General features: G+C 45.8%; 2 protein-coding genes and 1 long non-coding RNA gene across 5 annotated transcripts in view; 1 reads left to right on the top strand and 2 right to left on the bottom strand.

Moving 5' to 3' along the window:
• The first annotated feature begins 1,135 nt into the window (after window positions 1–1,135).
• Window positions 1,136–11,598, top strand: LTC4S (leukotriene C4 synthase). Of its 2 annotated transcripts, XM_087753954.1 has the most exons (6): window positions 1,136–2,433; window positions 6,694–6,793; window positions 8,658–8,728; window positions 8,974–9,092; window positions 9,543–9,624; window positions 9,896–11,598. In XM_087753954.1, the coding sequence occupies exons 1-6, from the start codon at window positions 2,376–2,378 to the stop codon at window positions 10,204–10,206; spliced, it is 741 nt and encodes a 246-aa protein (XP_087610080.1). In that variant the 5' UTR covers window positions 1,136–2,375; the 3' UTR covers window positions 10,207–11,598. The 2 variants fall into 2 exon arrangements, with proteins under 2 accessions (XP_087610080.1, XP_009465069.1); XM_009466794.2 differs by lacking the exon at window positions 8,974–9,092 and having other exon boundaries at window positions 9,896–10,185.
• LOC148056147 (uncharacterized) lies at window positions 2,467–8,631 on the bottom strand. Its single transcript, XR_015703891.1, has 3 exons — window positions 8,284–8,631; window positions 7,636–7,783; window positions 2,467–6,072 (listed from the first exon to the last, which is right to left on the bottom strand). It is a non-coding gene; the product is annotated as an uncharacterized LOC148056147 (long non-coding RNA).
• Window positions 11,169–12,220, bottom strand: part of MGAT4B (alpha-1,3-mannosyl-glycoprotein 4-beta-N-acetylglucosaminyltransferase B) — a 52,454-nt gene continuing 51,402 nt past the window's right edge. For both annotated transcript variants that reach the window (XM_087753953.1, XM_087753950.1), the window contains exon 15: window positions 11,169–12,201. In XM_087753953.1, coding sequence (XP_087610079.1) covers window positions 12,178–12,201 — 24 coding nt within the window. In that variant the 3' untranslated portion in view covers window positions 11,169–12,177. The remainder of the gene's footprint in view (window positions 12,202–12,220) is intronic.

The following is a 12,220-nucleotide window of genomic DNA, read 5'->3' as shown; positions in this document are numbered from 1 at the left end:
TACTTGACAAATTACTCTGAATCGAACATTTCAAAGCAGTTATCTTAGTGAATCATACCACTTGCAGCAGACCCAAGAATTTGGTTATTTATGTAGTATTTCCTGTTTTGCAAGTTAGCCTTTTAACTGATGATATCGTCTTAAGTTCTAAACTAAGATCTCAGAGCTCTCCAACCACAGATTTAGCAGTAGCGATAAAGAAGAATTTGCGAAGTGTGACACATGCATTTCTTGCTAAGGCTGTATTCATTTTACATGTTACTGTAATTTCAAGCATCCTCCTATGTAATAAGAATCTTAATCAGCTTCAAACATTGATGTATCATTCTCCAAGCACTGAAGTTGGTGTCTTATTATGCAGCTATTGTGTTTAAGGCCCCACCTCAGAGCCTTCAGATTTCCTCACAAAGTGAACCCTGACTTAATCTGAGTATATTTTGAGTATATTCCTACTCAACAAGTTTTGAGTATATTCCTACTCAACAAGTTTTGAGTTGTGTTTGGGAGAGGAGGGGACCTGTGCCTTCAGAACCTTATAAAGAACCAAATGTAATAATAAGTAACAATACCAGGATGAGCTGCTTCTAGCCTGTGGGGAACTGTGAAGTTATTACTTTATTAACTTTTGCTTTATTGTCTCATTAAAAGTGCTGCATTGTATTTAATATTGAGTAAACCAGAAATTTCCCAAACTGTCCCCCACTGAAGTGACGTGCACGTGCATGTTTTTCCAAAGATTTTCAGGAGTCAGTGGCAGCTTGTGCCCAAACTCTGCTCAGAAATTAATCTTTTTTTTTTTCTTTTTTTCTGTTTGTTTTTGTTTGTTTGTTTGTGTGGGTTTTTTTTGCTTGATGTTAGTGTTTTTCCTGAGGCTAATGTAATTCTGTAATGGAAGCGTTTTCTAAAGCCTGAATTGTTTGTTGAAATGGTGTAAGCAGAAGTAGACTCCTGGTGACATTTCCCCTCTGAGTTTTACATTAGACACCCCAGATGAAATCTTGGGTCACCAACAGATTCTGTTAAGGATCATGTTTTTATTTCTATTTCAGTCTGGGTCTGCTAGCAGCTTGGAGGGTCTAAAGTCACATCATACAAGTGGTTTTGCTATTCTACATGCATGGGTTTTTTAAAAAAGTGTACAATTGTATATTTGAATTAATTAACTTAAGTTTTCAACTTGATAAGCTGTCGCAATGGAGTTTGGAGGCGATGAAACCAGAAGAATGGACTTGCTGTGTCCCACTCAGGAGAAACTGCAGGTCTGGTCACTTCTGGTTGGTATTGTGCACAAATTCTGTACCGAGGATTTGTGTGTGACTGCACAGAGAGAAATGCAATAGCTCCACCATATCCTGTCTTCTCTCTTCACGAAAATTAAAGGAAAACCTGAGTTGATAATGAATGATACCTTTTTCCCCCCCTCCTTTTTGGTTTTAAAATCTTTAAAGTCAGAGTAGTCTTTTATCCATACAAAGTTGCTCCAAAACACAGGATAACTTTTTGAACGGATCCATATTTTGCTTTTGTGGAGTGGGGAGAAATGTTATTCAAGGCTAAAATACTGCTGTTTTTCAAACTTTACATTTCAGAGATATAATTCTGATGTCAGTGCAACGTTTCTGAAGGTCCGTATGTTCCTACATCCTATGTTGCCATCCATTCTGAACTGAGAACTTGTATTTTGTATGTTAGCCAGGAAAAGGTTTGTACTGCAGAATTTTAGGAACATCAGAAAACTACAAAAAGTAACTGAGTGCTAGAAAAAACCCCATACTCTTATTTGGTAAACTTACAGTATTAAATAATAGGATAAAATATCTGAATGCTCTTTTAAAAATTCAGAGTCCAGTAACAGAATTAGGTTATTCTAGCTGAAGTCTAGAAAATTTTTCACGTGGTCAACTCCACTACTTGGAATAAGGGCAGAAGGTCAAGTCATTAGTTTGTAAATGCTTGTTAATAATTTTTTACAACATCACACATAATTTAGATGCTTTAGAGCTGATTAAAACTAGCAATAAAAGGGCTGGAAAAATTCCCGTCATCTTTAAATTGCCAGCAATATATAATTCAATCATGGTACACAATCTGTAAGTATAATTTCAAGAATTTTACAGTTTGCACACGGAAAACTTTTGCTGTTACATAGTTCAGCAAAAGGCACTTGTCTCGAGTGGACATTTTCTGATGGCTGGCTGCTTTGGCAAATTGTGTGGTGTGGGGAGGGTTAATGTGTGGTGGAGGAAACACGTGTTGCTGCAGAGCAATAAGGAGGCTGTGTTGTAGAGCATGCAGTAGTGGGAGGGTGGGAGAGAGGGTTGGAGAGCAGCTGTCCTCGTCGCACCTGGCGAGGATTTTGGTCCACAGTCAGCAACATGAGAAATCAGATAGATCTGCTGGCCACTGTCACAGTTTTGGGAGTCCTGGAGCAAGGTAAATATCCTTTATATAATGCTAGGTAGTATTAAGCTAATTATATTAAACTTTGTGGAACTTGGTGTCTGTATTTTGATTGGAGCCTCTGTGGAATGAAAGTTGCTGTTTTCTAACACAATAAAATGATGCAAATGTTTGGCCATTCCTGTGGAAGTGTAATGGCTGAGGATGTTCATTATTTAATAAGGACTAAAATGATTCATAAACCTCAAAGCCAGCATCCGAGAAGGAAATAAGATCTAAGTTTTACTTTTAAATTAAAACAATTTCAACAATAGAATGTCTTTCAAGTAAAATATTTTCTGTGATTGAATTTTAGCAGGTAATTTGTAACTTTGAGGGGATGGAGGTAGCTGAAATAAATGAATATGCTAATGAAGAGGTCAGTGCAAAAACATACATCATATGTATATAGGAAAGAGCACCAAGTACACATGCATTTCTCCTCTGTGACCGACAGCGTTATGTGTTCCATTCATATAGCTTAGCTGCACGGAGCAGAGGACAAGATGAGTCGACAGCACACAGTAATTTGGGAACTAATGCAAGCCCTTCTGGTCGGAAATAGATGCAGACATCTTCAAAGAAACTCGGTGACTTCTCGTAATTTAAATAGGTGCTGTTGGTTTAGGCCATTTAGAAAGAAGCAGTAGGGCTGCCAAGCTCTGTCTACTTCTTGTGTTTAATTGTGGGTCCTTTGGGCTTCAGGAGGGTCACGGAAGGGGACGCTGCCCCTGCCTGGTGTGGGGACAGAGTCCCATTTTATTAAAATCTTCACATTTCTATGAGGAAAGGTTTGTTTGGGGTGTTTTATTACTCAATTAATTCATTGCAGAGCTATCGCACCTCTTTTTGCTTACAAATGGATGTGAATCTCTGAGCAGCCTGATGTATTTTTAGCCATCAGATGATACATCTCTTAATAAAAGCATTATTTAAAACACAAATATGCTACTTGAAGAACAGAGTTCAAAATTTCTGAATTATCAGTAATTTCCTCTCAAACAATTTACAGAGAAATATCAGCAACTACAAATGGAAGATACTTTTGTCTTAGGAATTTTTTTGTTGTTAAACTAAGTGGGGATGGAGGGAGTGTTCAGTGCGCAAAGAGAAGACATGGAGAAGACTTGAAACTGAGTTACGGAAACGTTGCTAAGCCCTTTCCATTGGGAAACCCTCAGGAGCAAATTCCTAGATAGCAGTTTTGTCTCAAATATATTTGTTTTATGACAACTTCAAGTATTTTTTTAAAGGTTGCAGCCTTAGGCATTTTACTTTGATGCTGTGCAAACCATACATAGGTGTGAAGCCAGCAGATAAATAGCAAGTGTTGCCACCCTCTTATCTACATTAGATCGGACAAAATTTTATGGTCTCTGCATGGGAAGCCAAGGAGCAATTATAAAATACTGTGTGTTTCCTTTCTCTCTGCTAGTAAGAAATACGTGTGCTAATGTCACCTTGATTCAGAGCTGTGCAGTAGCTTTTCTTGCATATTTTGAAAGGACATTCTGTGTGTGAGTTACAGATCTGAGATTCAGTCTGAGAAGGCAGAGCACTGAAACACCGACGTGCACTATATGTACACATCCTGATGTAGGAGACCCAATTCAATGGCTGAGCTTAGTACAGGGTTGGTTGTTTTTTATTTTCTTCTTAATTTTCTGGGAGCCCACGGTTTCTGCATTCTTTCGAGTAACTTTCCCCTTTTTAATCTAGTTATGCTCAGTTTAGCAAAGCTTAGTGCTCTGTGGATACATGCCCCTGCCCCGTGTTGAATGCTGTACCAGAGAGCAGAACAATGCTACCACGGTTGTTTGGGTTGGTTGGTTGGTTTTTTTTGGTTTTGGGGGGGTGTTCCCCTTTTTATCATGGCTTCAAAGGAAATAAAGCTTATGCAATGCCACTGTCTGTCAGTCCCCACAGAGCTTGTTTGCCAGATTCACTCAGATGAGGCAGATAGCAGCTATAATATGGTTTGACAAGTTTGTGGACATAATCAAATAGAGAATGAAGGTCTGGCTGATACTTCTACTGAGGAACAAAGTGCAGGGAGAGCTCAGCCCCTATGAGCTGCGTAGGAATCCACAAAGGAGTTTAACCTTGAGACACGAATCACAAAAAAATAGCTTGAAAGGTTTGCAGAGTAGATTGAACTCTTTTCCCTAAAAGTCCGTGCTGAGAAGGCTTATGCAGTGTGGGTTTTTTTCAGCACTTCATTCTGAGAACTGTTTTTGGAGGGTGATTAAGGATGAAGCTCCTTAATGCGTTGCCCATACACCAGGTCTGGAGGACAGCTAGCCAGCCTCCAAAAGGCTCTTTCTCCTCTTGGGTGGTTGTTTTATGTATTATCCATCCCTAAGGGATCTGTTGCAGGACATGTCTGAGTATTTGCCCCTGTGTACAAGCGAGATGTTAAGGACAGAGCTGATGGAGGGGTTGGGTCTGAAGTTACTCTTACCATGCTCATCAGTCACAAGAATGCTACATTAGGCACGAAGCAGGATGAAGACCATTGCCCAGCACAGTCAGGCTTATGCCACGAGCCAGAGCTGTGCACGATGCAGTAACTTTAGCTCGGTCCATTTCTTGAGAAGTGGCTGGGCAGACCCTGAGAGCATTAAATAGCTGCGTAGGAGAGCTGTGCTTATCTGATGTGAAGAGGAGGTAACAGGATGGGTCACACTTTCATCATGTTTTTACCAGAGCTCTGCCAGCCACCGCTGAATTGCCGGTCGTGCGTTACTGCAGACCTAGCTCTCTGGTTTCACAGAGGGGATGCTGTGTTGTGTCCTGCCGCATCGCAGAGGCAGGACGATGTCCTCACCCTTGACCATAATCAGCGTGCCACACACAAATCAGGAGGGGAAAAGCAAACTTCGTCCTCCCCACCTTTCTCTCCCAGCACCTCTTGTTCAGAGCTGGGTCACTGCACACCCTGTGGAAGACACTAGAACACACGGATGTTTTCTTAAATGAATGTCTCTGTATGTAAATGGATAATATGTTGTGTAATACACAGGTTACATAGCATCAGATTATTTACATTTCTAAGTCCCTCTTCTTCTACATACGTTCTAATGCTTTTCTGCAGGCACGCATGGATCTGTCTTGTCTTTAATCTTGCAACATCTGTTCCTGCTTTCCTTCTCTCTCCTGCTGTTCTGCTTTTATCTTCTTTGTTAGAATAAGACAGGCCACAAGGCAGTCCTTGCAGCCTGGCTCCTTGTCTCGCTGTTTGATGCGCCGGAAATGTTGCTACGTTAGGACCTTGCTCATCCAAGTGACTCGCTTAGCAGCACGCTGTCACAGCCATCAAAGTAATTGGTTTTTATAATTTAGCTTTCTCTTGTATGAAAATCCTCATTTTCCATAAAGGCAACAATGTAGTAGTGCACCTAAAAGATAAATACTTGAAACATCAGCAGTCACCTGTGGGAGTAAGAACTTTCATCAAATAGTGAAACAGTCCAAATCTTCAGTTAACAAGTTTTCACCCTTAAGAAGTGATTTTTCCATGTCACTTACGAATGTCCAAAGGAGCGATGTAGCAGGCACAGTTAGCACCTTGGCCCAAGCTTGGCACAGGCAGTCATTTTCTGCTCCTTGAACTGCTCAAGCCTCGGGGCTACCCTGCAGGAATGAAGAGGAAGAAATAATCACCCCCTTCGCCATTTCCTTATATTGCCATGTTTACGAACATCCCTAATTGACTTAATGATCTCCCAGTGCTTCACAGTTTGGATGCTGCTCTGGGACGTGGTGGCATCCTTGTACAGAAAGAAGCTTGGTGCCCACTCGCTATAGTGGGAGGTGTTATACATTATTCCCATCAGACTGGCTGAGGGTATACTAATACTCGAAATACTTTTAAAAAAGAATCATAATTCTGTTATGGGATGTGGACTCAGTAGGGTTTTAATGTGCGTTGCCTCCTGGGCGCAGCTGATCTGCTGGGGAGCAGCACCAAGGGCTCTGCCGCTGCGTACCGGGCGTGCGGCTATGCAAAGCGCCAGCCAGCACATCAGCTCTGCGGTACGCGGGCTCTGCTAGGATAACCAAATCTGAATTTAGAGTACGAGCCTGAAATAAATGGCACATTTATTCCAGGTCGTGTGTGACAGCCCTGGACTATGAACCTAGACAGTGTCAGCTCTTTTCCTCTAACCACTTGCTTGATTCCAAGCTAGATAAAGCTTGGCTAAATAAAATGCTGCTGGACTTTTACCATTCCTGTGTTGTTCTTCTTTTTAGCCTATTTTGCGCTGCAGGTGATCTATGCCCGGCGGAAGTACAAGGTCTCCCCTCCCGAGACAACAGGTCACCCTGAATTCGAGCGGATCTTCAGAGCTCAGTAAGATTTTGACAACTTTCTGACTCCATCTAGAGTCAAATGTCACTGCCAGGAAAGACTGAAGTCACCCTGAAGTCACCTTTTCACTTATTGCTGCTGATACTAGATTTTTTTTTTTTTTTGTAAATGCTTTGCACGCAGAGGTCTGCGTTTTGATTTGGAGCACTTTGCTCTGGCTGGGGTGTTTCTGTCCATCCCCAATAATCCTCCTTCTGGCATCGTGAGAGGCAGCCAAATTACGAATTAGTGGCTGTATGGAAGAGGTGCTTAGCATTAATGCATTATCATAATTAAGTTTCATATTAACATTGGCTCCAAATTGTGAGAGTAGCTGAAGCTATATTAATAGCCTAATATTTGCTTGTAAGTTTTTGCTGTTGAATTGAAGCAAAGGGCCTTGCGGGCACAACCAGCTACGAAGATGGTTTTATTTTTTCTTTTTTTAAGCCATTGTACTGTGAAAGTCGGCACTCGCGGGCCCATGCCGAGGGCTGTTTCTTTTTGCTCTGTTCCTATGGAGAGAGCAATGCTGGAGCTAAACTGGAAATGTTCACAGATCCCTTCGGCTTCCAGCAAGCACCAGATTCCATCTTTCATCTCAGTCGTGCTGTTTCGTAAGCGATTGAAAGGAATTGGCTGGAGCTGGTTTGACGGGTTGTTCGAGCACGGCACTAAATCCTGAACAAAGCAGCTGCATTTCCTTGCCAGCGTGCAGGAAATATTTGTGGCGTGACAAAAACACCCACTTTGGTCCTTTTGCGATGCAGTGAAAGGCCAGCCTACATGGGAGGCATCAGCCTTCGCTAGCGGGGTAGCTGTTGATGAGGTTTTTAATTAAATACCGGGCTGTGCGTTAACTGAGTCGTGCTGTGGGCCGCGGCGTACTGGGAAGCCCTCCACTGTATTCTGCAGAGGAGGTGACCTCAGGGAACTTGAGTTTTGAGAAGGTATTTCTTCATTGCGGGCTTCTTCCTCCCTTTATTCTTTTCCCTATGGAAAAAGATACAAATGGATAATTAGTTTCGACATATTAAAAAAAAACAGAGAGGAAGAAAGGTATTGATTTATTATTCACTCGTGGAAACCTGGCAGCCTCCCCTCGCTGAGGCTCAAACTGCATTTGCAGTGTAAAGTTCTTCAGACTTTTTCCAGCTCCCAATCTGGCTCCATTCCTCAAGGCTTGGTAAATTTTTGGCCAGATTTAAGATTAAATTGCCTAGAGAATGGTAAAATGTAGGAGAAATTGAGAAACAAAACCATTATCTTTAATAGCACAGGTCCCACCGTCCTTTCTTGCAGAAAAATCTGTATTTTTGTCACTAAAAGAAAAAGGAAGGAAGAAAACCTGGTTGCAGATCTGATTACCTTCTGCTGAATTAAATCTGGAAGAAGGCTCCTTCTTGGAGTATGACTTGTGTGACACCCAAATTTGAGCTGTGCTCACCCAAGGGGAAGAGAACGCTCCTTAAATAATGTCAAGGAACCTCTACCTTGTAGCTTTTAAGCTGTAGCTGCAGTAGATGTCTGTGAAGACACTGCCTATGGGGCCAAGGACGGAGCCTGTCGAGGGTCCAGCAAAAACAAATATCCATCTCAGCCACGGCAGGGTCATTGCAGGGTCCATGTGAATGCAGGTGAGGTGAACACTGTGCGTTGTTTGGGTGCTTTTCTTCTCCAAAATACAGATATTGGGTGTCCTTGGTCACAAAAAAGGCTGCTTCTCCCCGGCACGGCACAGCACAGCAATGCCTCTTATCGGCCCTTCCAGTTTGCTCTAGTCTGCGTTTCCAGCTCTCTGGCTTCGGTTAACTGGTCTCTGACATACGAGGATGCGGTTGTAACACTCATCTCTGCTTCTCACCAGGGCGAATTGCTCAGAGTATTTTCCAATCTTCATTTCGCTCCTCTGGGTTGCTGGAATCTTCTTCCATCAAAGTAAGAGGGATGGGGGGGAACCCCAACCCAAACCACGTGCACCATATGGTCAGCCCTGAAGTGGTCAGGCAGTTGGACTAGATGATCATTGTAGGTCCCTTCCAACTGAAATAAGTCTTGTCTAGTCTAATTCTGTTCTATTCTAAACCAAAAATATCCCAGTTTAAATCCCATTGCAACTTGGGCACGTCCTCTCTGTACCCGTGAGGCTGTTACTTGGGGAAAGCAAAGTTACCCTTTGGCAGGCCGGACCGAGGAGCGCTCCGACTCCAGTGTGCATGAAGCTGCTGGTAGCAGCCGAGCTGGTCTCCTGCCCGGAGATGTTTGGTGGCATTGGCAGCCCATGCTTCTTCTCTTAGACAAGGTCAGGCTGGCGCGTGGCGGCAGGGTGGTGGTGTGGCTGGGAGCAGCGTGGCTCTCTGCTTCCGAGGCTGCTGCTTCCTCCTGCACCGGGGAAGGTGCAAACTGAAGCTGAGCTGCAACGCGATACCCGCATCGCTTCGTCAGAATGAGAAACCATAACCGAAACAATTAGTCAGCCACCGGCCATCCTGTACCAAGTGGGTTTAGGGGATTTGGCTGCCACCACGGGGCAACTTCAGGGGGTAGAGAGGTTCATCCCTCACAAAAAGGGAAGAAACCCCATTTAAACTCCCACACCGTTTTAAAGCCAAGTCCCTCTGCATTTGGTTTGCGTGGCTGTGGCCCCATCTGCAGGGGGAAGCGGGGGCATGGGTGGCTGAGCTGGGCTGCAGCTCCGGCTGTGTCCGGGGACCCCTGGCCCATCAGGACTTGGCTCCCCTCTTCCCCGCAGGTGTGGCTGCAGTGTGTGGGCTGCTGTACCTCTACACCCGCTTCAAGTATTTCCAGGGATATGCCGTGGCTGCGCAGGGACGGTTAGTAGCCGAGGGCTGCGGGCACCCCAGACCAACCCAGGGAGGCTGGGTGCAGGATGCGTCCCTGGGGCAGGTTTCCTTCCTGCAGGTGGGACTGAAGGCAGGTTTGCATCACCCCTTCTCCTCCCTTCCTGCCCCCACACGCTTGTGGCCCCGCCAGCTCTTCCCCAGCACAGTCTTGGAGGAGGATGGGAGATGCCAAGCCCTCGCAAGCATGCTTCGTGCCCTGGGTCGGCTGGCGGTGTCTGACGGTGTTTTTCTCCCCACGCAGGTTGGGGCCGCTGTACGCCAGCGCCCGGCTGCTCTGGCTGCTGCTGGGGTTGGCGGTGGCTGGGCTCCTGGCGCACTTCCTGCTGCCCCACTCCTCCACATGGACGGCAGCGCTGGCGTGGCCCCGCCAGCTGCTCGGCGCCTGGTGAGCGGGGCCGCAGCCCCCCCAAAACCACTGCTCACCCCCCGCGGAGCGGAGGGACGCGTGTGGCGTGGTCGGTGACCGAGTATCTCCCCAGCTCTCTGCTTACCTTTGAAGGGAGGTGGATGCTGGCACTCCTCTGCTTGCGAAGCTCTGCTCTTCAGAGATAATTTCTCTTCTAGAAAGCAAACGCTGCCCAACCTCTGCCCCTGCTGATGGGCTTCACTGCCAGGTTTTGTAGCACTGTCTGCTCTAAAACATCTAGCACCTTTGGCTCTGCCTCGTGGAGCACGGGTCAACCCGTATGCTGTCATCACTCCTCCTTACTGCTGTAATGAGCTATGTTGAGGGATCACACCACAGAGATACAAAAAATAAATTCCTCTTCTCAGCAGAAATCATCTGTGATTGTCAAAAGTGCTTGGGGCGAACATCCAAGGGTTACAGGACTGGGTTGCACGGGAAAAGCTGCTGTGATTAAAACTAACTTGAAAGGATGGGCAAACTTGTCTAAAACCTTGTCCAAATTTTGGGAAAAAAGCCTGACTCTAGTCCAAATGCTAATGTCTGTGTTGGGCATTGCCTTGAATGATCTTGACTTGGCTCTGACTTCACTTATTACCGACCCACCAGCAGGACTTCGCCCTCTCTCTGGATTTCAACCTCTGCCGCAAACTTGGGGTTCGCAGGTAACCAAAGGAGGCATCAAGCAGGTAGCTCCTTGCTAAGCTGTATGTGGGTATAAAAAAAAAAAGCAACATATATTTTATAAGAAAGCCAACTGTTCCACAATTGCACCCGTGGGTATATGGGTGCCCAAGTGCCTTCCTTGCTCCCTGCCGAGGAGACTTGACCAACCTTTCTTTTTTTAATAACTGGTGAAGGTTCCTGTGGTGCTGGGGCAAAAAAATAACCAGTGTCCCACTGGGCTGCTCTAAGTGCTTTCCCCAGCACGAGCAATGCTTTGGGAGCATCAGTTATTGGTGAGCGCTGAGGAATGACTCCGTTTCGGGTGGAGGGGCTACCGCAGGTCCCCGGCCCCCCGGGATGCCCACCCGTCCTGGGGAGGGGAAGAGGGGGGCAGAGCCGGAGCATGTGCCTCCCTGCCATGAGGGACTCTCACCGCCGCATCAAAGGTTTAAATTTAGCTTTTATTACAGTGCACATTATTTTATATATTTATATATAGAGATGTACTTGAAAAATCAAATGTATCCAATAATAAAAAATACAGCACATTAAAGTAGTATAATGCATTCCAGTGTATAGCTGAAGAGACATTGGGATTTACACTAATCCCTACTATTTTTGAACTGGGCTACTTCTTCTTTTTCCCTCCCCCCCTCAAAAAAAATTCACACCAATTAATAACTGAAATAGCTATTTAAAAAGATGGTTTCTGCACTCAATCTCAAGGCATGAAGACACTGGAGACTTCACCATGAGTTAAGGGGCTGTGTTCAATGCTGGCAGGCACAGTGTGGCGTATTTTATTTTTTTTTTTGTTTTCCCTGCCATACTTATAGCTCCAACCCCTTTGGATTCATTCCTCCTCCGCTGAAGGAGGGTCAGTCTTCACCCTCGCTTAATCCTCAGCTGTGGCCAGGACCATTGCCTGGGCAAAGGCAAGGCAGACCTTGGTCCCTGGCCGTCTCCATCGCAGTGCGCCTGCGGGGTCAGCCGGCAGGACTCAACGTGACCAAGCCCCTGCTCTGTCCCCAAATACAGCCAGTGATTGCCCTGTCCTGGGCTGAAGGTGCTTTTAGTCCCCACGCTTGCTAAAGCTCATCCCGACTCCAAACTGTCCCGTGTCGGTGCGGCTCGAGTGGCACGCACAGCAGCCATGCACCCGTGAGGGGCTGAGGGGAGCAAAGCCAGCCCTCTGCATGGGATACTGGTTTTTGCTTTTTAATCTTCTTCCAGAGAAGACGATGTCCTGGCCCCGTAGCACCGGCTGGGGAGGGTGGTGCCAGCCAGTTTGCCGAGGCCTGTTGGTGTGTGCCACCTCCCGGCAGCCGGGCCTGTGCTTCGCCGGCGTGGCTGTCCTTGTGCCCGGGCGAGGCGCCGCGGGGAGGAGGGAGCGGGAGGGGAGGGAGCAGGACTGGGGATCCATGCGTGTGTCCACCCTTCTCACGCCCATATCACTCTGCTTTTTTGATAAAAATCTGAAAGGAGAGAGGGCCG

The sequence above is a fragment of the Nipponia nippon genome, unplaced genomic scaffold (genome assembly GCF_047370975.1).
Source record: "Nipponia nippon isolate SJK-2023a ecotype South Korea unplaced genomic scaffold, ASM4737097v1 scaffold_17, whole genome shotgun sequence".
NCBI classification, from domain to species: Eukaryota; Metazoa; Chordata; class Aves; order Pelecaniformes; family Threskiornithidae; genus Nipponia; species Nipponia nippon.
Note: the sequence above shows the minus strand (reverse complement) of the source record. Positions and strands in the feature narration are given on the sequence as shown.

Coding starts and splice junctions, on each gene's coding strand:
- LTC4S (XM_087753954.1), top strand. CDS start 2,376: ATGAGAAATCAGATAGATCTGCTGGCCACTGTCACAGTTTTGGGAGTC. Junction 6,794..8,657: donor GAGCGGATCTTCAGAGCTCA/GTAAGATTTTGA, acceptor GCTTCTCACCAG/GGCGAATTGCTCAGAGTATT. Junction 9,625..9,895: donor GCCGTGGCTGCGCAGGGACG/GTTAGTAGCCGA, acceptor CTCCCCACGCAG/GTTGGGGCCGCTGTACGCCA.